The sequence below is a fragment of the Eretmochelys imbricata genome, chromosome 4 (genome assembly GCF_965152235.1).
Source record: "Eretmochelys imbricata isolate rEreImb1 chromosome 4, rEreImb1.hap1, whole genome shotgun sequence".
In the NCBI taxonomy this organism is placed as follows: domain Eukaryota; kingdom Metazoa; phylum Chordata; order Testudines; family Cheloniidae; genus Eretmochelys; species Eretmochelys imbricata.
In genome coordinates, this window is record NC_135575.1 from 11118830 (window position 1) to 11143220 (window position 24391).

The 24391-nt window shown below is 46.4% G+C and overlaps 1 protein-coding gene across 4 annotated transcripts in view; it reads right to left on the reverse strand.

Annotated features, from left to right (window-relative positions):
• Positions 1-24391, reverse strand: part of EPHA5 (EPH receptor A5) — a 304714-nt gene that overhangs the window by 18980 nt on the left and 261343 nt on the right. For all 4 annotated transcript variants that reach the window (XM_077814318.1, XM_077814314.1, XM_077814319.1 and 1 more), the window contains 5 exons: positions 23287-23472; positions 17484-17545; positions 13199-13408; positions 10565-10714; positions 168-361 (listed from right to left, as the gene is read on the reverse strand). In XM_077814318.1, coding sequence (XP_077670444.1) covers positions 168-361; positions 10565-10714; positions 13199-13408; positions 17484-17545; positions 23287-23472 — 802 coding nt within the window. The remainder of the gene's footprint in view (positions 1-167; positions 362-10564; positions 10715-13198; positions 13409-17483; positions 17546-23286; positions 23473-24391) is intronic.

Here is a 24391-nt window from a genome sequence, read left to right on the forward strand (position 1 = left end):
GCCAATTTAAACAGAAAGAGATGATTTGGGAGAACTATTCTGGACACAATGAAGCTTGTGGTACATCCTCCAGGGTCTGCACAGATCAGAGAGTGAGAGCTATTTCAATATCAGGGTATTATGACATGAATCATGCATGGAGAAATGGAACTGGCCTGGATTTATACCTGTTCGATGCATTAACCAGTGTCTTCAAGCTACTCGGGTTACGGATGAGCTTGTCCAACATGCTGACAATTTCGTCAAACTTGGGCCTGCTGTTCCGATCTTTCTGCCAGCAGTCGAGCATTAGCTGGTAAAGAGCAGCCGGGCAGTCCATGGGACTTGGCAAACGATAGCCCTCCTCCACAGCTTTTATCACCTAGGGGAGACAAAACAAGAGGGCGGGTGGTTTTCTTGTGCCAACTGCAAATCGTTTGAACTAAAACGCTTCATGCCCATCAATTCATCCATCGTTTCTTCCTGAAACGCAGCGCATATCTCTGTCAAACATGTCACTGTCCCCGGTATCTTTAATAATCAGGAAAGGAGGGGTTGAAAAAATAATTTCCATTAACTGAAAGAAATTTGATGAAGATCCTCAGCTGGTGTAAATTGCCATAGAATCACTGAAGTCAATGGGCCAGATCCTCCGCTGGCGTAAATTGCCATAGCTCTGTTTGTCTATAGGCCTGAGATTCAGCTGGTGTACATTGCCAGAATTCCAGTGAAGTCAGGCAAAAGCATTGTCAAAGTCAATGGACCTACCCCAGTTTACACCAGTTGAGAATCTGTAATCCTTCATGTTTATCTGTCCTTGAATTCTGAGAACTGCAGCATATGCTCTTTTTAGCAATTTCTCGGAAAAGAACATATATATATTTTTAATTTCAAGGCATGCGCTGGACCACACATTTGTTTTGCAACAATAAAAGTCCACCTTTATTTCAAACCAGACTTTGAATGCTAAATGATGGATGGATTCAAGGCTGAGACAGCATGGCCATCTCATACATCATTCAACAATGTTGGGGTCTAGTCATTTGTTATTGTGTACAAATTTCTACCAGGAAATGAAAATGCCTGCATGGTGGGACATGGCCAATAAAAGCAGAGTAGGATTAAAATCCATTGATTTTTAAATGCAAAGGTAGAAAGAAATGATATTTTCATAACATGGCTCTGTATCTAAAATAACAGTTACAAACATGTGCTTTCTTGTTTCCTTTAGAGTGAAAAGACATGTTAACAACACACACTGACTGCAGGAGAGACCTTTTCTTTTCTTTTTTTTTAATTGAAGACAGAAAATAATCATCTATTTTGATTACAAAATAATTAATTTTCATCACTTTGGGGCATTTGTTAATTAAAATATATAAGGTAGATTTTTAAAAGAGGTCAGACCCAGCAGCTCCTAATTAGGTACCTAAATCAATCACTGGATTTTCAGAAGAGTTCATCTTTTATTTAGGCACATATGGTATGTGCCTATTCCGAGATAGTCTTAACACCCCTTGCTGCATACTCTGTGCTCCTAGTCCCGTTGACTCAATCCAGTTGGAGGTTGCTGCCACTGATGGTGAATATTACGTGATAAACCATGGTGCTCTGATGGCGTGGATTTCAAAGAATACCTTGCAAATGAATCTCTGTCATTTTAATGCCCCTGCATGACTTATAATTACAGCCATCTAACACCATTGTTTTCAAATACAGTCAGTAGTTAGCAAAATTGTTCTTGTAATCTTAATCCAGATTGTGTTCACCCATGGTAAAGGCAGTCAGGCAGACCCACTACAGGCAATCATTATTATTAAGAAGGTTACCAAATGCAGGGCAGATATACTACCTGAGTTTGCTGATACAAGTCATCTCACATCACCCTCCACCACGGAGTCCTGTCTAGAGCTGGTTGGGAACTTTTTAACTAAATGATTTTTCATGGGAAAATGCTGTCCAGACCAAAACTTTTTCCAGAAATGTATCAATTTCAACATGAGTTTTGTCAGGAAGGTTTCTCATGTCCAGCGTGGAATTTCTGGTAAAACCAGAGAGAGAAGGGAAAAGAATAGCTTGGATGTTAGAGATCCAGCTACAAGTCCCTGCTCTTGTTAATCCAGACCAGGGCCTTGAACATAGCTCTCCCACGCTCCAGTTGCTCTAAGACAGGGATCTCAAACTCTAATCACCACGAGGGCCACATGAGGACTAGTACATTGGCCCGAGGGCCGCATCACTGACACCTTTTCGTACAACAAAACAAAAGTATAGTCAAAAATGAAAAAAATGAAGAGTAATATAGTATGCTATTAAAAGTCAATGTATTAACTTTTTAAAAACTGTAATGCGAAGAGGGGTTTTAATAAAACATAAACATTCAGCAATGCACCTCTCTCAAATGACAAACCACACATTTACTTTTAGAATTATTTTGGTTAAACCCTCCAGCCCCGCCCCTACTCCAACCCTTCCATGAGGCCCCGCCCCTGCCCTGCCTCTTCCCGCCCCTGCCGAGCCCCTTCCCAAAGTCTCTGCCCCCTCCCTGTCCCTATTCCAACCCCTTCCCCAAATTCCCAGCCCCACCTATTCTCTGCCTCCTTCCCTGAGCGCACTGCATCGCCGCTCCTCCCCTCTCCCTCCTGGAAAGTCCTAAGCACCACCAAACAGCTGGGAGGTAGGCGGAGGAGCGGTAACTTGGCATGCTTGGGGGGCGGAGGGGAGCTTGGTTGCTGGTGGAGTTGACACCTATGGCAGGCTGCAGGAAATAACTCCGTGGGCCACATCGCACGTTTGAGACCTCTGCTCTAACCACTGGGATTCTGGGACTGTCTCTCTTGTTATTTCATGAACATTTTTGAAATGTCTTGGATTTGGTCCACATCAGAACAGAAACAAATGCTGAAACCTCAGATTTTTTCAGGAAATGGAATTCTTGTATTCCAGCCAGTCCTAGTCCTGCACCAATTGGAATCGCCCCTTTCATTAACAGCACTGACCCAGGAGGGGAATGAGGCCATCAAAGCGTCTACCAGCCCCAAATTTGGGGCTATCAAGTCTTCTAAGGCCACATGCCCTAGTGAACAAAATTACATGGTGCACTGTATGTTCATTGGGTGCTGCTGGGTACAGAGCACTTCTGAAAATCCAGCCCCAGTGTCTACATCAAGTAGACCTTTTGAGCCCAAATGAAGCCCCATCCAAAGCCCTCTGATCTCAATGGGAAGACTCAATGGCCGTTGGAGAAAGCCCATGGTTCTTCTATCCAATTTAGGCCAGAATTAACGAGTGGTCTTGTTCTATGACAATGGTTTTGTTCACAGCACAATAAATAGGCCCAACCTACTTCTGTTATCCAGATTCTCTGCTTTTTGTGTCATGTTTCTAGTCTCTCCTTGAGACCAAATTTGCAACCATTGAATAAAATCATCCCATGTGGCATGGGCAAATGATCATGTGGTGCCTAAGTACTGTACCTGCATGTGTATTTATAACACAGAGGGCTCCTCCTCCAAGATACACCAGAAAGAATATGGCAGCAAGATGTGTAGCAGACAAGCTGGAACCAGTACAGAATACCTCTGAACCACATCTGCAGTGAGGCTAGGTACATTTTATATTCCTGGCACTAACATCAATAAAGCGAACGCAATTTAAAGGACGTTGTCCATTCTGGCAATACAATGTAAGTGGTATCAAAACACTGCAAGATGCCATAATGCTGCGGCATGTCTTTTTCACGTGCAGACGTTCTCAGGAATCCAGTGTGAGAAAGAAGCAGCAGCTAGCAAGGCCCTGAAAGCAACCACAGTATGATGGCATGACACCATTTTGTTCACTAACACATTCACCCTTAGAAGATTTGATGGGCCAAACATTTGGGCTGGGAGAAGACTTGAGGGCCCTAAGCCACCCTGTAATCATTGCTGTCTATTAACAGAGCAATGCCAGCTGGCTCAGGGCTGCCTGGTGGAGAATGAAGTGGTCTGGCTTGTGCTAGTAAACGCAGGTAATATATCTAATCCAATGGTTTCACTAATTTTAAACCAGAAGCAACCACTACACTCATTTAGTCTGACAACCTGCAAAGCACAGGCCAGAGAATTCCACCCAACAATTTGTGCATCAAGTCCACATCTTGTGGTTGACCTAGAGCATTGTTTTTAGAAAGACATCCAATTTTGATTTAAACACTTGATTTATAGCCTTCTGAATAATAGTGACTGTCCATATTGAGTCTGTCTATATTGCTGTGAACACGGAAAAAAAACAAACTGAATTACAATTAGGAGAACAATTTTGCTAATCGCTGACTATATTTTCGAACAATGTGTTTTAACTGTCTGTAATTATAAGTTATACACCGAGTAAGAATGATGGGAACGCTTTCACGAGTTGAAATCCATGCAATCAGAGCACCATGGTTTACCACATAACATCTACCATCAATGTCAGCGATCTCTGACTTTTTGGCCATCAGCGGTGGGAGATGAGTCTATGGAAGAGAGAAGGCAGAAAACACTCTGGGAATGGTCACATACCACAGTGGGAAACACCCTTGAGTTAAATTTGTTTGCTTACTATGATCCATTCAGTTGCCAAGTATATGCAATATAGGCACAGAGGTAATCCAAGCAAAGCTTGGACAGGAACCAATGCTAATTTCAAGAGCTAAATCTCTTATTAATTCTCTAATCTGAATGTTTTGAAGACCCAGACTCACGCACATCTTTTCCAAGATGCATTTGTGAAATTTGAGCATTCAATGTCCAGAAGGATGTAGCTAAATTAATTTTCTCTTTTTTTTTAATAAAGGGTTCTAGAAAATGTCCACGTCTGAAATGCTCACTATCCACAAGAGGGATTCCTCTGGCGGTGGAGTGTTATCTTGCTGACTCCATATTGAATCCTAGTTCATACCTTGGCATTTACCTAACATCTGTGTCATCCCAGTGCATTTGTATTAAAGCCAGTTAGATCTGCTTACTGCAATGGCAGAAGAGACAAACTTGGGACCAAATTTCTGCATTGTCTGCATTGGGCATGGCTGAAAGTTTCTGTATTAGATTGGGATAATCCCCTGGTAGGTGTATGTAGCATCTTAAGAGACGACTAAGAGGGGATATGATAGAGGTCTATAAAACCATGACTCATGTGGAGAAAGTAAATAAGGATGTGTTATTTACTCCTTCTCATAACCCAAGAACTAGGGGTCATCAAATTAATACACAGCAGGTTTAAAACAAACAAAACAAAGTATTTTTCATACAAAGCACAGAAAACCTGTGGAACTACAGGGGCCGACTTCTGCTCCCGCCAGTGGGTGCTCAATCCTCCTCTGCTCCTGCCCCAACTCCACCTCTTCCATGAGGCCCCACCCCATCCCACCCCTGCCCTGCCCCCATTCCAACCCCTTCCCCAAATTCCCCACCCCAACTCTGCCCCTCCCTGACCCTATTCCGACTCCTTCCCCAAATCCCTGTCCCAACCCCGCCTCTTCCCTTGAGCACGCCATGTTCCCACTCCTCCCCTCCCCTCCCGGAGTGGCCAAACAGCTGTTTAGCGGCGGCCGGGCGGGCAGTGCTGGGAGGTAGGCAGAGGAGCGAGGCTGTGGCACGCTCAGGGGAGGAGGCAGAGGAGGAGGTGGGGAAGGGAGCTTGGCTGTCGATCGGTGCAGAGCACCCACTAATTTTTCCCCGTGGGTGCTCCAGCCCCACAGCCAACACTATAACAGGGTTCAAAAAAGAACTGGATACGTTCATGGAGGATAGGTCCATCAATGGCTATTAGCCAGGATGGGCAGGGATGGTGTCCCTAGCCTCTGTTTGCCAGAAGCTGGGAATGAACGACAGGGAATGGATCACTTGATGATTACCTGTTCTGTTCATTCCCTCTGGGGCACCTGGCATTGGCCACTGTTGGAAGACAGGATACTGGGCTAGATGGACCTTTGGTCTGATCCATTATGTCCATTCTTATGTTTTTTAGAGTAAACCTCCTTTAAGTAAGGTAGCAACTGAGATGGAGAGACTGAGGGTCATAGTTGCTCTGAGTTAGCAAAATAGCACACAACTGTCTGCCTACTTGAATTTTTCTCTGCCCTTTTTGCTATTTGTGGTGGTAAGATACTGTGATTCTTTGCTTGGATGTTACAGCTGAGCAGGGAGGACAGATAGGATTGTTCTGTGCAGCAGGTGATCACACAGTCGCTTATAGCGAAAGAGGCACTAGATAAAATAAGGGAGAAGCAGGAGTCTCCAAAGGAACTTTTACAGTCAAGGTAACTGCTAACGCCAAATGGACAAGACCATTTTCTTTTAAACATTGGGTCTCCTGCTCCCCTCTCTGTGCTGGGGGGAGGTTGCTGCCATGGAGAAGGGGAGTTTTGCCCATCTGACATGCACCCTTCATTCCAGAAGTCTCTCTGCAGAGGTGGAGCAGGTAGAAAGGGGCAGTGATAAAATGCCTGCTTGTCTCTGCTAGAGACTTCCCAACCTGTCTCACAAAGTTCCTAGAGCCAGAGGAGCTGTATTTTTCTTCTACGTTGTGAAGCCCCCTTTAGGACTGCCTTTTATGCCTCGCTCTTGCATTCGGTACTGTGCAGGGATATGTAGGAACCGGGCAGCAAAGAGTAGGCAAGGGGAATTGGAATGAATGCCTCCTGCAGGCCCCTGGGACCCATGTGTATCTTGGAGGATCTGTGAATGAATGGAGTGCAGCTTCTTCCTGGGCTATGGGATTCAGACCAGGGCAGAATTCAAAAGGAACTCTATGAATTATGTTTCCTGGACTTCTTTCTCCCCTACAGCGATTATCCTGGCGTGGAGGGAGGATGTGAACCAGCGTTTCTTACAATACTGGCCTTAAAAGTAATACAGTCCCATTAAAATTAATACGGTGCAGGCAGCTTTGAACCCTATTCGTTCCGCTCTCTATGCAAGGAAATGGGAATTTGCTATTGACTGAAAATCACGTGTCAGAAAAAAGCCAAACATCTAACTCATGAGACAATCTCAAACCCTAAGAAAGCAGCCCACCAGCAGAATTATGAGAAATGGTCTGGTATTCTAGTAACCAGTCACTACTCAGTCTTGCCCATAGAGTCACGTCGGGCCAGATTTTCACAAAAGCTCAGCTCTCAGTTAGGCACCTAAGTAACGTGGCCAAATTTTCCAAAGCAGCTCCCCTGGAGGATAATGACGGGTGTGGAACCATCTTGAAAAACTGTCCCCCCACCCCCTTTAGCTACACACCTAAACGGGAGCTGGGCCCCTGTGGAAATCTGTCTCCGCTTGGGGGTTCTGAGCCCCTTTGAGAACGGAAGCTTAAGTGAAGCACATGAAAGGCCCCGTAGTGCCTATGCCTTACCCTACAGTCATTAATCGCTTGGCCGCATGCTCTTACTTACGCAGAACCCCGGCTTGGTTCAATGTGCAGTCTGGAGCGTGTGCAGAGAGTGAGGCAGGATGCACCAACTTATTCTTCAACAACTTACTGAGGCCGAAGAGGACAGCGGCACACAGCAGAATTGCTGCTGACACTTCACAATATAAAATCATTTATTTCCCCAATGAAAATTAAAGTTATATTCTCTCTATCCATCACATTGATTAATTGCACCGGACTATATTTTATTACATTATTTTTTAATCTTCACTGAATACTACCCTGCCCCCCGCCGTTCACTGTGGACTGGATCAACTTCGGGGTGTTATAGCAGCATAGCACCCGGGAAGTCAATAAAACTAGGCTGATTTGCATCACCTGGGGACCTCACCCACTGTCTGATCTGCACGCTGAATGCATTCCCACGCAGAGGAGGCCCCCGACCGCAGCTGCTCCCCACAGAGCAGAGATCTTCATGCTTCTCCCAGAAGCCCCTGCTTACTCCCAGCCAGATGCCTCAATGGAGTCAGTGCACAATCAAAACCCAGGGTGTGCAGGCCCCTTCAGGGTATAACCTGGCCTGAATTACTGTGGTGAGGTATGAGCTCCTTTAAGGCCAGGCATTCAGGGTGCTTTGTAGTCCTGAGGGAGAGCACCTGACTGAGTTAAGGCATCCGGCGGGGAGCAAGCAAGGGCTTTTGGGAGCAGCAGGCTACATATAGTCCTCTGTGTGCTGAGGGGAGCAGCTGCTGCTGTTGTCCGTGGCTTGCTGAGTGTGAAGGCAAGCAGGACAAGAGAAGTCCTGTTGCAGGGATCTGAAAGGGAGCTGGGAAAAATGTTCTGTGGGAAAGCCAGGGTGGTAAGTATAGAACAGGGATCGGCAATCTTTGGCATGCGGCCTGCCAGGTTAAGGCCCCTGGCGGGCCGGGATGGTTTCTTTACCTGCTACAGCGGCAGGTTCGCTGTCCTAGGCCAATGGGGGCTGCGGGAAGCAGTGGCCAGTATGTCCCTCGGCCTGCGCCGCTTGCCGCAGTCCGCATTGGCCTGGAGCAGCGAACCGCGGCCAGTGGGAGCTGCGATCGGCCAAATTGGTGGACGCAGCAGGTAAACAAACTGTCCCAGCCTGCCAGGGGGCTTACCCTGGCAGGCCGCGGGCCAAAGGTTGCCGATCCCTGGTATAGAGGCTGGGGCTGGAACTGGAACCTGCGATACAGGGAGGGACAGGGTTCATCAGCACTTTAGCTATGCCACCCCAAGGTGGGGAGGGGCTGGCTCGAACCCCAGCAGCAATGGGGTGAAAGGACAAATTTTGCTTAAGACTTCTTAGTCCCTGGTAGCACCTTGTGTTTCGACCAGCCTGTGGAAGCCCGCTGTTCTTATTGACACGACAGCACACATGCTTCCAGCTGCCAGAGAAATACATACACACGCTCACAGTGGGACTGATGTGACAGGCAGGCCTTGTTCTGGCTCTCTTCACCCTGACGGAGGCAGGGGTCCTGACTCTGGCCCCAAGTTTGCAGGGTGGTTTGAGTTACTTTAGAATAAGAAAAAGCTGTATTACACAGGCAAGCTATTGTGGTAAAAGAGAAACAAGGTAACCCCCTTGAACCTGATACAACTCCCCTTCATTCAAGTTTCCTTGACTTAAACAGGAGTTGGATTGGTCCCTTGGATTGATATCCCTGGGTTTTTCTTTGAACTTGCTGAAAACAAGAGGACTTGAGTTTGCAGCATTTAACTGAAACATTTTGTTTGCTTTAGTTTTATTCACCTCTCTCACCACAGGAATAAATTTATGGTGCTACAGCTCGCATATGTTCTGCAGTGACTAAAATATGCCAGTCTGATGGTACATTGATTTAAAGCACAACCTTGCAGGATACTGAGCATTCTTGGGGGAATGTCAGCACCTGATGGGCCCAAGCCTCTGTTCCATTATTATTATTTATTTGTATAACCCTAGTGCCTAGGAATCCAGCCATGGACCAGGACTCTATTGTGCTAGGCGCTGTACAAACTGAACACACAGACAGGGCCTGCTCCAAAGAGCTTGCAATCTAAATAGCACGTATAGCCCTAGCAAAGAGTGTTTGGCCCCACTGTACTAGGCACTGTACCTACATATGATAAGAGACCATCCTTATTTAGACTGCAAGCTCTTCAAAGCAGACAAGACAAAGAGTCGAAGGGGAAAGAGAGACGAAGTGTCATGCTCACGGTCAATGGCAGAGGCAGGAAGAGAATCTAGGTTAAGAGCCCTATCCATTACACCGCATCACCTCCCTTTCCCTCAAGGAAGCGAGTACTTACTAATATAGATGGATCTCGAAAATTAAGCTATACTTAGGTAACTTTGTTTTCAGTTTTTACTGAAAATTCCCCAGGTCTTACAAGAGATAGCAAGTTTTTACTGATTTTTCACCCAAATTTGGACCATTCAAGTATATGGAAATACGGATTATGTTAAGCAAATCCAATACATGACATTAGGTAGATATGTTTATGTTACTAATAAATTAGTCCAAGTGTCAATGTGAGCTGGCTGCCAAAGTAAGGTAAGGTAGTAGAAGATACATATGCATATCTATATGTACAGTTCATGAAATAAACCACAGCTTACACTGCTTTTATTTCAAATACTCTTACTTTTATCTATTTGTTGCTTTTTTCCTCTCCTCCTGTCCCCAATATTAACCTCAACATTTACCCAGAAAACTGTGAAGTTACTTTTTTGTACTGATTTTTACTCATTTTTTTAATTTTTATAATAAACACTGATAAATTCCCAGTAAATTTTAAATGAAATAAAAATGGAAAACAAAGGGCTTTAGCTACAGTTGACTGGATGAGTTTGTAAGTGTAGCTGAAATTATGTCATTTATCAATATGCAGCCTTTGGCAGACCTTCGTCTTTAAACATAATACTAATGGACTCTGATAATAACCACAACAGTGGCACTAGAATAGTCTGTCAAGGGAGACAGTCTTTACTCCATGCAGACTTACTTCTCTTTGTGCAAAGCTCGTTTTGAGCTGCTGCATAAAAGGGCATTCAATAAAAGAAATTTCAGGGGCAAAGAAAATCATTTCACTGGGCTTTTTAAAAGCAGCGGTCACTTTCAGACTGAAAGCCCTGCGCCAGTTCTGTCTCGGGTAGCAAGGGACTTGTCATACAGTGGCTTTGGCAAGTACTTACATCTTGATTGGTCATCTCCCAGTAGGGTCTCTCTCCATAAGACACTACTTCCCACATCACTATCCCATAGCTCCAGACGTCACTGGCCGAGGTGAATTTGCGGAAGGCGATGGCTTCTGGGGCTGTCCATCTGATCGGGATCTTCCCTCCCTTGTGTGAAAAACAAAAAAACAAAAGAACGGGTGGGGAGAGAAAAACATTTCTTAGAGCATCAAGGGAGATTTTTCCTGTTCCTGAATGATGCTGGAAAGAGATGTAGAATTTTAAAGTAAATCTGTTTGGCAGCATGAGGCCCCTCTCTATATTATCTCAGCCCATAAGCATTTGTAGCTGACTACAAACTGGCTGACCTGACGAGTTGTTGTTTAAATTCCATTTCAATGCTGGAACAGTTTAGCATCCACATCTCCGTTATGTTGCGCTGGTTGGTAGGGGGAAAAGCCAAGCATTCAAGCAATCAATACAGTGAACTTTCAAGAGTCTCTGACAGCAAATGCGGAAGGAACAAATGCCTTAAAAGCTCTAGGTGACTCTGGCGTAATGTGAACCTCATGCAAATTACAGGGCAGGAGGCTGGATTTTATTCTACAGATCTTTGACCCCAATCCTGAAGTTAGATCCGGGTAGGTGGGCCACTGAAATCAACAAGGTTCCACATGAATGCAAGGTCAGCCTATGCAAATTTGATTGCAGGATAGAGGCCTACATAAGAGATGGGGAGACCAGATGAGTGACAAAAACAACAATGATTCCTTCTCTCTTTGATTGTTATTGATTTTTTGTAATATTTCTTGCATAAGTAACATCTCCCTGCATATATCTAGGGATTTCAGATTTAGGGTTTTCTCCCTGCTTTCTAATTTTTCGATGTTTAACTTTATACAAATTATAATACTTTAATCATAATAATATAAATCATCCCTAAAATTTTCAGGATTAAAAAGAGGATTTTAGTCAGGGTTTAAAGAATTGTTTTCCTTGAATTCTATCAAAATATGCCCCCCTTTGAAGGCCCTTGCTCCCAGGAATGAGCTACCTGCAAGGCTGGGGGATATTCAGGGAATCCCTCCAAACAATTTTTACCTCTGCAAGAACAGTAAAATTTGGGGTATATTTTTAGAAAACCTTATTCTCACAAGTTTTCTTCAGTGAAGCATTATTGGTTCAAACCATAAGCCAGTGGGGGCCAGATTCTTAGCGAGCAGCACTCAGCATATCATATCTGTTTATCCCAGATGAAGATCTGGCCAAATAAAGAAACCCTTATATGCCTCAATAGGTTCTGATCCTCCAATGTACAGGTAGACTCCAGTTGCCAACTCCTGAAACATTTTTCCAGGGTGAAATCTCCAGATAAGGTGGTGGCTCTGAGTTACTGGAGGGTTCTGAGCACAGATGGTGAATGTGTGTTCCTTACAAAATGATTCTTTAATCATACGTGTAAAAAAAAGTATATGTACATGTTGATAAATATGAACTGAAGCTATGATAAGAGGATTTCATCCAGCTATCACTATTACAAAAGGTCTCATTCTCACAATGTTTCCAGTACATTTTCAATACTGACTGTGTATATTAATATATTATGATAGATATGATGAATAGGTCTCCCTGTATCAGAGCTTATGGAGGCCCTCGCCTGTTTGCATGACTCTCTGTGGGATTTCTTTTGGTGGTCTGCAAGGGTCTGTCCTTGATTTTTGTTGCTTGGGTTCGAGCTGCCTGCCTCTAGCAAGTTCTGTCTCAATAAGCAATTCTACTCTGGACCCCCCGAAACGTGGGATATGCAGCACTCTTAGCCTGTCAATCACATGGATTGGCCACCTGCCTCCTGTGCCTAGGACCTGCCCATGTTTTAACCACAGAATCCCAACTTGGATTTTTACTCTGGAGAAAGGAGCAATATGGATGGGCTTCGTTCACACCCTTTTTCACTCCCTTTTGGCTCTGTATCACTTCCCTTTTCAGGTCAGACTATATTCCAACTATATTCAACAGGCAAGGGCCAAAAAGGAGCTTAATTTTAGGCTTCTAAGTCCATATTTAGGTATCTCAATAAGCAGCCTGATATTTCACAAGTGTTGACCACCCAGCAGTCCACCCTGAAGACCACAGGAACAACCGGGGTGCTGGGTACTTTTGAAAATCAGGCAGTTAACTTAGTTGCCAAAACAGGGATGTAAGAGCCCAGTGTTATTCTTCTATTTTGAAAAAAAATCTCAACTGCATTACCTCATTTCTCACACCGATGCAAAGTTATGCCACCTCCAGCTACTGGGTGCATTTTCTGTTACAAAACAGAATAAGTCAACTGAAGTCTGCCCAGGATTGAGCTGTCAGACAGATTCTCTCCACATCCACCTTCTTCTGTGTGCAGCTTTGTTTTTTTGACAACATAGAGCCCCATTTTCAAAAGAGCTCGGCACCCAACAGCTCCTGCTTAGGCCCCTACATATACTGCCAGATTTCAAAAGCGCTCAGGGCCAATGTAGGCACCTAAGCGAAATGACAACTGATAGACACTGAGCCCTTTTCAAAATCTGGCTCCAACTGTGTGTGAGCACTTTTGAAAGTGCCACTTGGCCGTCTCCATCATTTCCTTTAGTTCAATGGTCCAGTATCCCCAGAACCTACCCTTGTTGTGTATGCTGCTTCAGGGTCATCTTCTAGGACTCTGGACAGCCCAAAGTCAGACACTTTGCACACTAAATTGCTGTTGATGAGGATGTTTCTGGCAGCAAGGTCTCTATGTACGTAACCCATGTCTGATAGGTACTTCATCCCTGATGCGATGCCCCTCAGCATCCCAACCAGCTGAATGACAGTGAACTGCCCGTCGTTCTTCTGCAAAGATAAGGGGGGATTTCAATCACAGTGCGCATTGTTCTTCGCACCTTGAGTTACACACATGCACAAATAACAGAGTCAGGGGCAAGGCTCATGCAAAGGCAAATAGGGGAATTCATAATTAATGACCATGATGCTCTGGCCCAGAGGCTCCTGAAGGTGTCATTGTTTGGAATAGTGTTCTCTAGAGACTAAGCTGAGACAACAGACCTCTTAACTCATGATTAGGGAATTACCTAATGAACCACTTATAGCGTACACACATATGTATGTAGACGTAAGCAGGGTCAGAATGAATTCTCCCCTGACAGCTAGCTAGGAGGGGGAGAGACTTCAGGAGCAACTGTATTTACATGAACACACCTACTCTGCTTAGATATCCAGCAGACAGCTGTGGTGCTCAAAGTAATCAACTTTGGCTGGTGTTGGGTTACAAATCACTTTACTACTGAATGCAGGGGTAATGAAATGCTGTTATCAATGGTGCTGTCATTACTGTATGAATAAAGGGGAGCAGAACTGTGCTTAGCCTGTCCCAAATGAGGGGACTACCCTTAGCTGAAAAGACCTCGTTAAGCCAGGGGCTCAAATGCCAGACCGCTGTGAAAGTAAGTGGGATGGGGACAGGTGTCCCAGCCAGGAGATGTGGACTCTCACTAAGCGGTTAACCTGTTCCTCCCCACTGTTCAAAGAAAGGGCTAAATAGGCTTCATTAGGAGCAATTTGTTATTTTAAATGCTCAATCAGAGCTGAAATCAGTTGTGGTAGGACCGTGTGTCTGACCAGCATGCTAAGAGCTGTGTGTGCCCAGCATGCTAAGAGCTGAAAACCATGAAGGGCTTGTCTACACTGGCACTTTACAGCGATGCAACTGTCTTGCTGAGGGGTGTGAAAAAACACCCCCCCCCCCGAGCGCTGCAAGTTTCAGCACTGTAACATGCCAGTGTAGACAGTGCACGACGGCTGGCAGTCTCACTCCCAGCGCTGGTAGCTACGTCCCTCATGGAGGTGGTTTTTTACAGCGCTGGGAGAGCTCTCTCCCGGTGCTGCGCCGTGACTACACAAGCCACGTTAAAGCACTGCCACGGCCAGCACTTTACCGTTGTTAGTGAAGACATGTCCTAAGAGACTAACCTGCAGAGGTCACAGTAGAGAGGCAGGTAGCAACAGAATTTGCCTGACTGACGGGTGGGCAGCAGGAGCGGCCGGCAGGAGCAGCCCATGAGAGCGGCGAGCAGGTTGCTGGCATGGTGGCCAGTGGAGTGAGCGGCTGGCAGGGCGGCCAGTGGAGTGAGCGGCTGGCAGGGCGGCCAGTGGAGTGAGCGGCTGGCAGGGCGGCCAGTGGAGTGAGTGGCTGGCAGGGCGGCCAGTGGAGAGAGTGGCTGGCAGGGCGGCCAGTGGAGAGAGTGGCTGGCAGGGCGGCCAGTGGAGTGAGTGGCTGGCAGGGCGGCCAGTGGAGTGAGTGGCTGGCAGGGCGGCCAGTGGAGTGAGCGGCTGGCAGGGCGGCCAGTGGAGTGAGCGGCTGGCAGGGTGGCCAGTGGAGTGAGTGGCTGGCAGGGCGGCCAGTGGAATGAGCGGCTGGCAGGGCGGCCAGTGGAGTGAGTGGCTGGCAGGGTGGCCAGTGGAGTGAGTGGCTGGCAGGGCGGCCAGTGGAATGAGCGGCTGGCAGGGCGGCCAGTGGAATGAGCGGCTGGCAGGGCGGCCAGTGGAGTGAGTGGCTGGCAGGGTGGCCAGTGGAGTGAGTGGCTGGCAGGGCGGCCAGTGGAATGAGCGGCTGGCAGGGCGGCCAGTGGAATGAGCGGCTGGCAGGGCGGCCAGTGGAGTGAGCGGCTGGCAGGGCGGCCAGTGGAATGAGCGGCTGGCAGGGCGGCCAGTGGAGTGAGCGGCTGGCAGGGCGGCCAGTGGAGTGAGTGGCTGGCAGGGCGGCCAGTGGAGTGAGTGGCTGGCAGGGCGGCCAGTGGAGTGAGCGGCTGGCAGGGCGGCCAGTGGAGTGAGCGGCTGGCAGGGTGGCCAGTGGAGTGAGTGGCTGGCAGGGCGGCCAGTGGAATGAGCGGCTGGCAGGGCGGCCAGTGGAGTGAGTGGCTGGCAGGGTGGCCAGTGGAGTGAGTGGCTGGCAGGGCGGCCAGTGGAATGAGCGGCTGGCAGGGCGGCCAGTGGAATGAGCGGCTGGCAGGGCGGCCAGTGGAGTGAGTGGCTGGCAGGGTGGCCAGTGGAGTGAGTGGCTGGCAGGGCGGCCAGTGGAATGAGCGGCTGGCAGGGCGGCCAGTGGAATGAGCGGCTGGCAGGGCGGCCAGTGGAGTGAGCGGCTGGCAGGGCGGCCAGTGGAATGAGCGGCTGGCAGGGCGGCCAGTGGAGTGAGTGGCTGGCAGGGTGGCCAGTGGAGTGAGTGGCTGGCAGGGCGGCCAGTGGAATGAGCGGCTGGCAGGGCGGCCAGTGGAGTGAGTGGCTGGCAGGGTTGCCCGTGGAATGAGTGGCTGGCAGGGCGGCCAGTGGAGTGAGTGGCTGGCAGGGCGGCCAGTGGAATGAGTGGCTGGCAGGGCAGCCAGTGGAATGAGTGGCTGGCAGGGCGGCCAGTGGAATGAGTGGCTGGCAGGGCGGCCAGTGGAATGAGTGGCTGGCAGGGCGGCCAGTGGAGTGAGCGGCTGGCAGGGTGGCCAGTGGAATGAGCGGCTGGCAGGGTGGCCAGTGGAGTGAGCGGCTGGCAGGGCGGCCAGTGGAATGAGCGGCTGGCAGGGCGGCCAGTGGAGTGAGTGGCTGGCAGGGCGGCCAGTGGAGTGAGTGGCTGGCAGGGCGGCCAGTGGAATGAGTGGCTGGCAGGGCGGCCAGTGGAGTGAGTGGCTGGCAGGGCGGCCAGTGGAGTGAGCGGCTGGCAGGGCGGCCAGTGGAATGAGTGGCTGGCAGGGCGGCCAGTGGAATGAGTGGCTGGCAGGGCGGCCAGTGGAATGAGTGGCTGGCAGGGTTGCCCGTGGAATGAGCGGCTGGCAGGGTTGCCCGTGGAATGAGTGGCTGACAGGGCAGCCGGGCAGAGCAAGTGCTCAGATGGCAGAGCAAGCAAGGTGCCCTCTTTCCCGGGTGGGAGGTGAACTCACACAGATGCACCTCTGAACCCTGGGTCCTCACTGACCAAGGACAACCACTGTGAGTGGGGTCTGGTGAGGGAGCAGAGGCGGGCACAGTAAAGGGACTTTTGGTTGTAGAACTCAAGAACATGAGGAGGAAGGCACTGCCCCATGCACTCTGGGGCGGGTGTCCTGCTCACGGTTATATGTTTATGAATTCTGCTTGTGGCATTTTCCCTAATTAATGTTGGGTGACTTCTCTCCTTTCGCTGAAAGCTTCTTTTCTACACATAGACTCTGTGCTTGCGAGTGGGGAAGTATTGCCTCTCAGAGGCACTCAGGGGTGCTGTGTAATTTTCTCAGGTCACTCGGTAGGGGCTCGAGCCGGTTCTGTGTTGTATGGTTGAAAAGGAGCCCCTAGATATTGAACCGGCCCTGCTTGCTGCTGGCTCCACCTGGCAGAAGGGTTACATATGTAAAAACCCCACGGATAACTATCCCTTTGAGTCAAGGTTGTAAACAACACCGGTCACATGCAACACCCCCCCCCACCCGTGTGTCCAGCCCACGTGATCTAATCCTCACAACTGACAAAGTGCCATCAAAACACATGTAAATCTTTACTCCACAGGGTCGTTTGGAGATTTGGTGCCAAACTGCAGTTGTGTAAAGGAAGGCATGAAAACCAGTGCTTTTAGATGCAGCGCTCCTCACAGAAAGGAAAAGAATGCTTTGTATTTTATTTATTATTTTATATATTTGTATTGTGGTAGATGGAGCTAGGACTTGGGGAGCTGTAACTCCACCAGCACTTCACAGTATTTCCCGGGGGAATGACCTTTACAGGAGACCCCACTGTCCTCCAAGAAAAACCATCTGAGTATTTTGAATCTTACCTTTATAATGTCTTCTGCAGTTTCCACAGTATGCATCCGATGAAGTGAGCTGTAGCTCACGAAAGCTTATGCTCAAATAAATTGGTTAGTCTCTAAGGTGCCACAAGTCCTCCTTACCTTTAAAAATGTGTCAAGAGAGCCATTCTCCATGTACTCTGTCACTATCATTACTGGCTTACCTGAAAAAAGGAAGATCACAAGTTTATTAGCTGCAATTCATCTAAAAGAAAACCCCCAGAGTTTGTCCAGTCTGGTTCGCAATGTGCACACACAGCCATGTTGAACCCATCTGTCAGTCACAAACGTGTACAGATACACGAGAGACAGTCCCTGCCCCAAAGAGCTTCCAGTCTAAATAGGCAAGACTTGCAATGGGTGGGGTAAAGGAAATATTGTTATCCTCATATTAGAGATGGGAACTGAGTCACAGGGAGGTTAGGTGATACGGCCGCACAGGGATTCAGGAGAAGGGGCAGAAATAGAACCAAATCATGTGTCCAGCCCAGGGCCTTAACCACCAACTTTGTCTTTTCTCCTTGGGTGAGCTGAAAGCCCATGAAACATGCTGTGCCCAAAGGAACCCAGGTTCCATTGCACCAGATGAAGCTTCCCAACCATTGTGGGGAGCTAAGTAGATGGAGGAGGAGAAGGAAGCAGAGTGGCCACTCTTGCGGATGTTGAACTGTATGAGGTAATGAAGAACCTGTGCAAAGACCTACCAAAACTGGCACAAAAGGGAGGAAGCAGAACTTCCAATCACAACCCCCAAACCCTCTTCAAGCTCCAAAACAGGGCTGTGCGAAGGAATGTCATCACACACACGGATGAGAAAATGTACTACATGAGGTCTAAACGACGTGACCTCTTGTACAAACGGGCGATATTCATTCCAGGTATAATTCCAGTGATGCTGGTGGGACAAACTTGGCCCGATGATTTGTGCTTCATCATGAGTGTTGTGAGTTCAGAGAGTTGAGTGCTATGGTCCAGCTCTTTTGCCCGGGTGGAACAGTGCGTCGGGTGAAGGCAATAATCAGTGGGAAAAACATGACTGGTGACTATGTGGAATGCCCGTTGCTCTTTGTTTTCAGATAGGTTTTTTTTTAATTTTTAGCCTATGGAACTCATTGCCACAGGATGTTTTTGATGCCAGGAACTTAGGATTCAAAGAAGATTAGATACCTCTGTGGATAACAACAATATCCAGAGTTAAAATAGCAACCACATTTTAAAAAATTTACTTTGGAAGTGAAGACCCTACGCTTTAGGGTTTAAACCAATCCCTAACTAGTGGAGGCAGATCATCAGAACTGCCTGCTAAGGGTTTTTTGTTTGCTTGTTTGTTTTTTGCACCTTCCTCTGAAGTACCAGGTGCTGTCCACCGTTAAAGACAAAATACTGAAGTAGATGGACCATGTGCATTAGACTATAGGATGGACAAGCTGACTCAGTACACCAGGTTCTATGTTCAAAAAGAAGTGAGCCCAATCACACCCAGGAACCCTGCTGGAGTTGCAATTAGAGCCAGAATTTGGCTGTGGATATTAAGTATACTCTCTACTGAATATGGTAACAGAAAAAGGAAGGATTTTCTCCAGATGTGTATACTGAAAAGATGGCCTAATTCAGGGAGTAAGAAAAAAGGTGATCCAAACAAAAGTTCAGAAAAGACTGGCCTCCAACAGTTGGTAGGAATAAGAATGTTTTTCCAACTCCATTTGATTAATTTTCATGCCCGAGTCATTTTAATGGTAATTATATATAGTTTTTGCTCAGTTTTTATATCTAATTTCTCGCTAGCTTGCCACAACAACATAGCAATAATTAGTGTGGCTTGCTCCAGGCCTTGTAAATTCAATGAAATCTTATAAAATCTTATATCTTATTATTATTTTTTATTTAAATCAATTTCCATTAACTAGCATGAAGCGCAGACAAAAGAGAAACCATCAATTATTTCTAAACTGCATTACAATGACTCGCGTGGAAATGATCAGCTAAAGCTGCTGCATGTCATAACATGATTATAAAGGTAACTGCTCTTAAAATAATTTCCTATTTTGCTGTTTAAGTTGATCTTAATCTTTGTACGTTCCTGTCATGTTAATTGTTTGAGTAATTTATGTTTAATAATCTATGTAAATAAACATAATTGTGTATTCATCAATCAAAACACTGAGTGCTGTACAGATACGACCCTGGAGCATTGTGGGTTTGCATTTCTTTAATTTCTTAATGAGCACTGGAGTTACCCCCTTGTACGAGTTAAAGACTTGGCAGCTGCATTATTATTCATATTACTGTGGCAGCTCAGAGATCTACATGAGATCAGGGCCCCGTACAAACATAGTCTCTGCCACAAAAGATCTTATAATCTAAACAAATAAGGACAGGAGCGGAAACAGAGATGTGCTCACTGGATGATCAGTGGCAAAACTTGGAACAGAACTCAGCTCTTTTAATAGCATTTTAGTACCCGAACCATCAACCCTTTGCCACCGCCGCTCCCTCAACAGCGGTGTTGCTATAGCCATTATAACCACATTTGGTTTTTGTCCTCTGTCAATCTTAGGTGCTTCAGGAAGGAGGGTGTGTATAATAATCTCCATGTGCAAGAGAGGGAATCTGAGGTATTGATAGGGGAAGTGACTTGCCCAACATCACATACGAAGTCTGTGATGGAACTTGGAACAGAGCTCTGTGCCTCCCTATTCATCGGCCCCGTTCGGCTTCCCCAACTCAAAGTTCTCTACAAAGCCCTAAGACTGTTTGTGGGGAGAAACTCTGACCTGGCAGGTCTGCCTTCCCTGAAGTAGAACGATAAATACTCTAACCACTGGTCTATAGAGCGATCCTCAATTGTCCTCTGGCCCAATTAATATTTCATTAAAGTGGGATGGCTTGAACAAGAGAGATTGAGGGAGTCCCATATCATAATATCCCATAGGCAGAGCACTCACCTCAGAGAGGGGGCATTTCTGTGCAAGTCCCTTCTCCTCATCAGGCAGACTGGGGAATTGAAATGAGTCCACTACATCCCAGGTATGTACCCTAGCCACTGGGCTAAGGGTTATGAGGGAAGCTCTACAATGCCTAAGTCCCTGTGTAGATCTGAGCCTGTTCTCCTTTAAATCAGTACCACTGGTGACATAGCAGCATCTGCTGGAAACAGCTGTAAGAAACTTAACCGTATTTCTGCACTGCTCTCCTACTTCTTCTGTAGGAGTGGGGCAGCTTTTTTTGCCCAGAAGAGTGTAGATTGCCCTTTCCTCCCATACAAGGAAGAGCTGGCAGAGCACAGCCCCTATAGAGGAAGTACTCAGCACCTTGCGGGACCAGGCCTGGGGTTTCTTTCTTCCAGAAAAGTTAAGGGTTGCTCAGGGCTTGGTATATTCCCATTCTGCTATTCTTTGAAAGGTTGTTGGTTTTTAATGTGAAAAAGCCAGTCTTTTAAATAAAAAGAGCCCGTGAAACTCCCCAAAGCCCGTGTGTGCATGCATTATACCAAGATGTCTCTGTGCATCATAAATGAGTAATTGAAGGTAAAAGACAGGCTCGTCAGTCATCGGTCATAAAATCTCTGCAGACATCACTGCATTTATGGTGTGCCCCATTTAAGGACAGATTGCAAGGGACTGTAAAGTTGGGTCCCTTATCCCTGACACTAACAGGCCATGTTAGAGGAAGGATGGCAGCTCAATCTGACACTATTTCATGCTCCCAACTTCAGTCTCAATCAGAAGACTTCCTAGGACTCATGTTTCATTATCAGTCTGCTGCAAATTGAGAGAAACTGAAGAATAAATTAGCATCATCCCAGCCAGCATGAAACTAAAGTTACAAACAGAGTGAGATTCAGCAAGTGCTGGCTTTCCTGATCAACTGCCCTGATTCCTATTTGCACTATGGCTCCGTTCGGGCAGTAGGAAGGGGACTTGAAGTGGGCGTGAATGTCATTTACACAGACGTCAAGCATAGACTGGTAGATCAGTGAAAAGGGGCATGAATGTAGCTCAGGACCTGATCAGCTTTGTGAAGCAGACATGTCTGTTTGTGGCACCGAGAGACAAGTGAGAAGCCTGTGGCAAAGTAGGGAATGGAACCCAAGTCTCTGAACTAATGTAACATCCTTCAGAGAAATTTTACTGATGAGAAACGGAAGCTCAGAGAAATGAAGTGATTTATGCAAGGTCACACAGAAAGCCTTGATGGAACACAGAATGGAATGCAGGTCCTCCCAGTCCCAGGCTAACACCCGAACCATTCCTCCTGCTTCCCTTGCATTTGCACAGAGTAAAATGTCACTCCATTGATTTAGCTAGGCACCTATGGGATTCAGGGCCACAAAACTCTCGCTGACTTCCAATAAGGCTTGGGCTCCTAAATCCCTTAGACACGTCTGAAAACTCTCCCCATATTTATTATCCAGAATTCACTCTATTTTTCAGTTGACTGTGTGTTAATTAGGTAAATAATCCAGGACTTCGTTGGTATTTGTTGTTTATATTTAAAGATTTGGTTTTCTTTAAAAATGGAGTTTTAGCCTGATAAAGATCTGACCCAAGAAAGGGCTCAGTGGCTACAAGTTTGGATGGACTATTGAAAGTGAAGGTAAAAACGGTTTTACATTACTTAAATTTAGATTACATTTTGATTTTGAATTTAAATTAATTATTTTTCCTCCAGCCCTTGAAAATGTTGGGGTTTGGGACCCGAAGAGACTATATATATTAAATTTCAACTGCAGTGAACAAACAGGCTTACACCAACGGTGAGTATGAAGTTACCAAGGGAAAGGGGACTTTGAATGTAGAACGCAACAGCTGATCCAGAATTTCATTAGATTATTCAGAGCTACTTCTTTCAGGATCCTCCCTCTTCTTAAAGAAACAGACTGTTAACCTAAGGCAGGGCAACTCTAGTTCTTTTAGTTTGAAGTTTGATTACAGGTGAGCCAAGGGCACTGAATTAAAAACTATGCCTGTAAAATATTCCACTCTCTCCTGAATAGTTGCAGGAATAGTGGCAAGGACAAGGCAAATCCAGAAAGGACCTTCGCTAAGGCCTTAATACAAGTGGAGTCAGTTCACAACGGACCAGAAGCCCAAGAAACTCAGTGGCTGAAGGGCAGTACCTGTGGAGCTAGCTTGAGTAACAACAGCACTGAAGCCAGGTCGTAGCACAGATTGTACAAGCCCACCTGGGACCCTGGGTATGTATTCGAGTGACCAGCCTGTACTGCTGCTCATGCTGCCCCAGCTCCAGTGCTACGGTTCTGATTATAATGTAGACAGGCCATTAGTATAGGTTATTCATAGTCCTAGCCTGTTCAGATGTGCTTCTGCCCCACTCCCCTGCCACCAGAGCTCCGACTGGCATCTTTTATCCCCAGTAAAGGGGCCACGCAGTGCAACAAAAATAAGTTTACTCACAGCATTGCAGGCTGGGAACTTGCTGCATTATTTAACTGCATCACAGCAGAGTGGGAGGAAGGAAGGGAAAGGTGGAGCATGGCACCATCCCTTCATGTTCTGGGTAACCCGGCCAATCCAATCGTGATAACTTTATTGTAATACTACAACTTAGAAGACCTGGGTTCTTTTCCCAGCTCTGGTCACTAACTGGCTGGATGACCTTGGGCAAGTCACTTCACCTCTTTATGCATTTGTCTTGTCTAAATAGCTTGTAAACTCTTCAGGATAGGGAGTACCTCTCATCGTGTGTGTACAGTACCTGTGATTCTTTTAGTTTGTAGTTTTAGTAACTACAATGTTCCTTCCTGGCCGTTTTTGTGAGAGATGACAAGTTTAGCGACCTTTATTTTAAAGTTGAACAAGTTCTCCTGACTCCCGGGGATTATAGCTAATATTGACCTATCTGCTCCATCAATGAGCGAAAGTTTACAGCAGTGGGTACGTACTTTTTGTGACAACACCTTCCAAGTGAATGATGTTGGGATGGTCAAACTGTCCCATGATGCTTGCTTCCCCCAGGAAATCTCGTCTTTGTTTTTCAGTGTAGCCCACTTTGAGGGTTTTTATGGCCACTGGAAACTCGCGTTTTCCAGGCAGTTTCAGACGCCCACTACAAACTTCCCCAAATTCACCTGAAGAGAACAAAGTAAATAATTACTGTATGTCTGAAAAGCACCTTGCACACTGATGGACATTTCAGTATATTAGTAACAATAAATGACGGATAATGATAAACAAGGATGACATACAAGGGACGACTACAATTATCTAGTCTGACCTCCTGTGTAACACAAGCCATAGAATTTCATGCACTAGAGATTGTTACAGAGGCCAGAATCTTGTGGCTGAACAAGAGTATTTCTTTTAGAAAGACACCCAACCTCATTTCACAGACTCCAAGTGATGGAGAATTGACCATATTCCTAGGTAAGTTGTTCCAATGGTTAAAGACCCGCACACTTTAAAAGCTGCCTTATTTCCAGATTGAATTTTCCTAACTTCAACTTCCAGCCATCTGATCAGGTTATCCCTTTGTCTGTTAGATTAAAGAATCCTCTAGTATCAGACATCACTGGAATAAATTGCCTAGGGAGATTGTGGAATCTCCATCACTGAAGATTTTTAAGAGCAGGTTAGACAAACATCTGTCAGGGATGGTCCAGATAATACTTAGTCCTGCCAGGAATGCAGGGGACTGGACTAGATGACCTCTCAAAGTCCCCTCCAGTCCTATGATTCTATGATCTTCCTATGTAGGTAATTATAGACCATGATCAAGTCACTTCTGAACCCTGTCTCTGGTAAGTTAAATAGACAGAGCTCCTTTAGTCTTCATTATAAGGTGTGTGACAAGGCAGTTGTGGTCAGGTACTATCTTTTAATGGACCGACTTCTCTTCGTGGAAAGTACAGCTTTAGTGCTACACTGAGATCTTCAGGTCTGGGGAAGGAAATCAGAATGTCTGAGCTAAATACAACGTGGAATAGATTGTTAAGCATAAGGGCTGACATGTTGTAGGTGGTCACCTGAAAGGAAGTGGACAATTGAGGG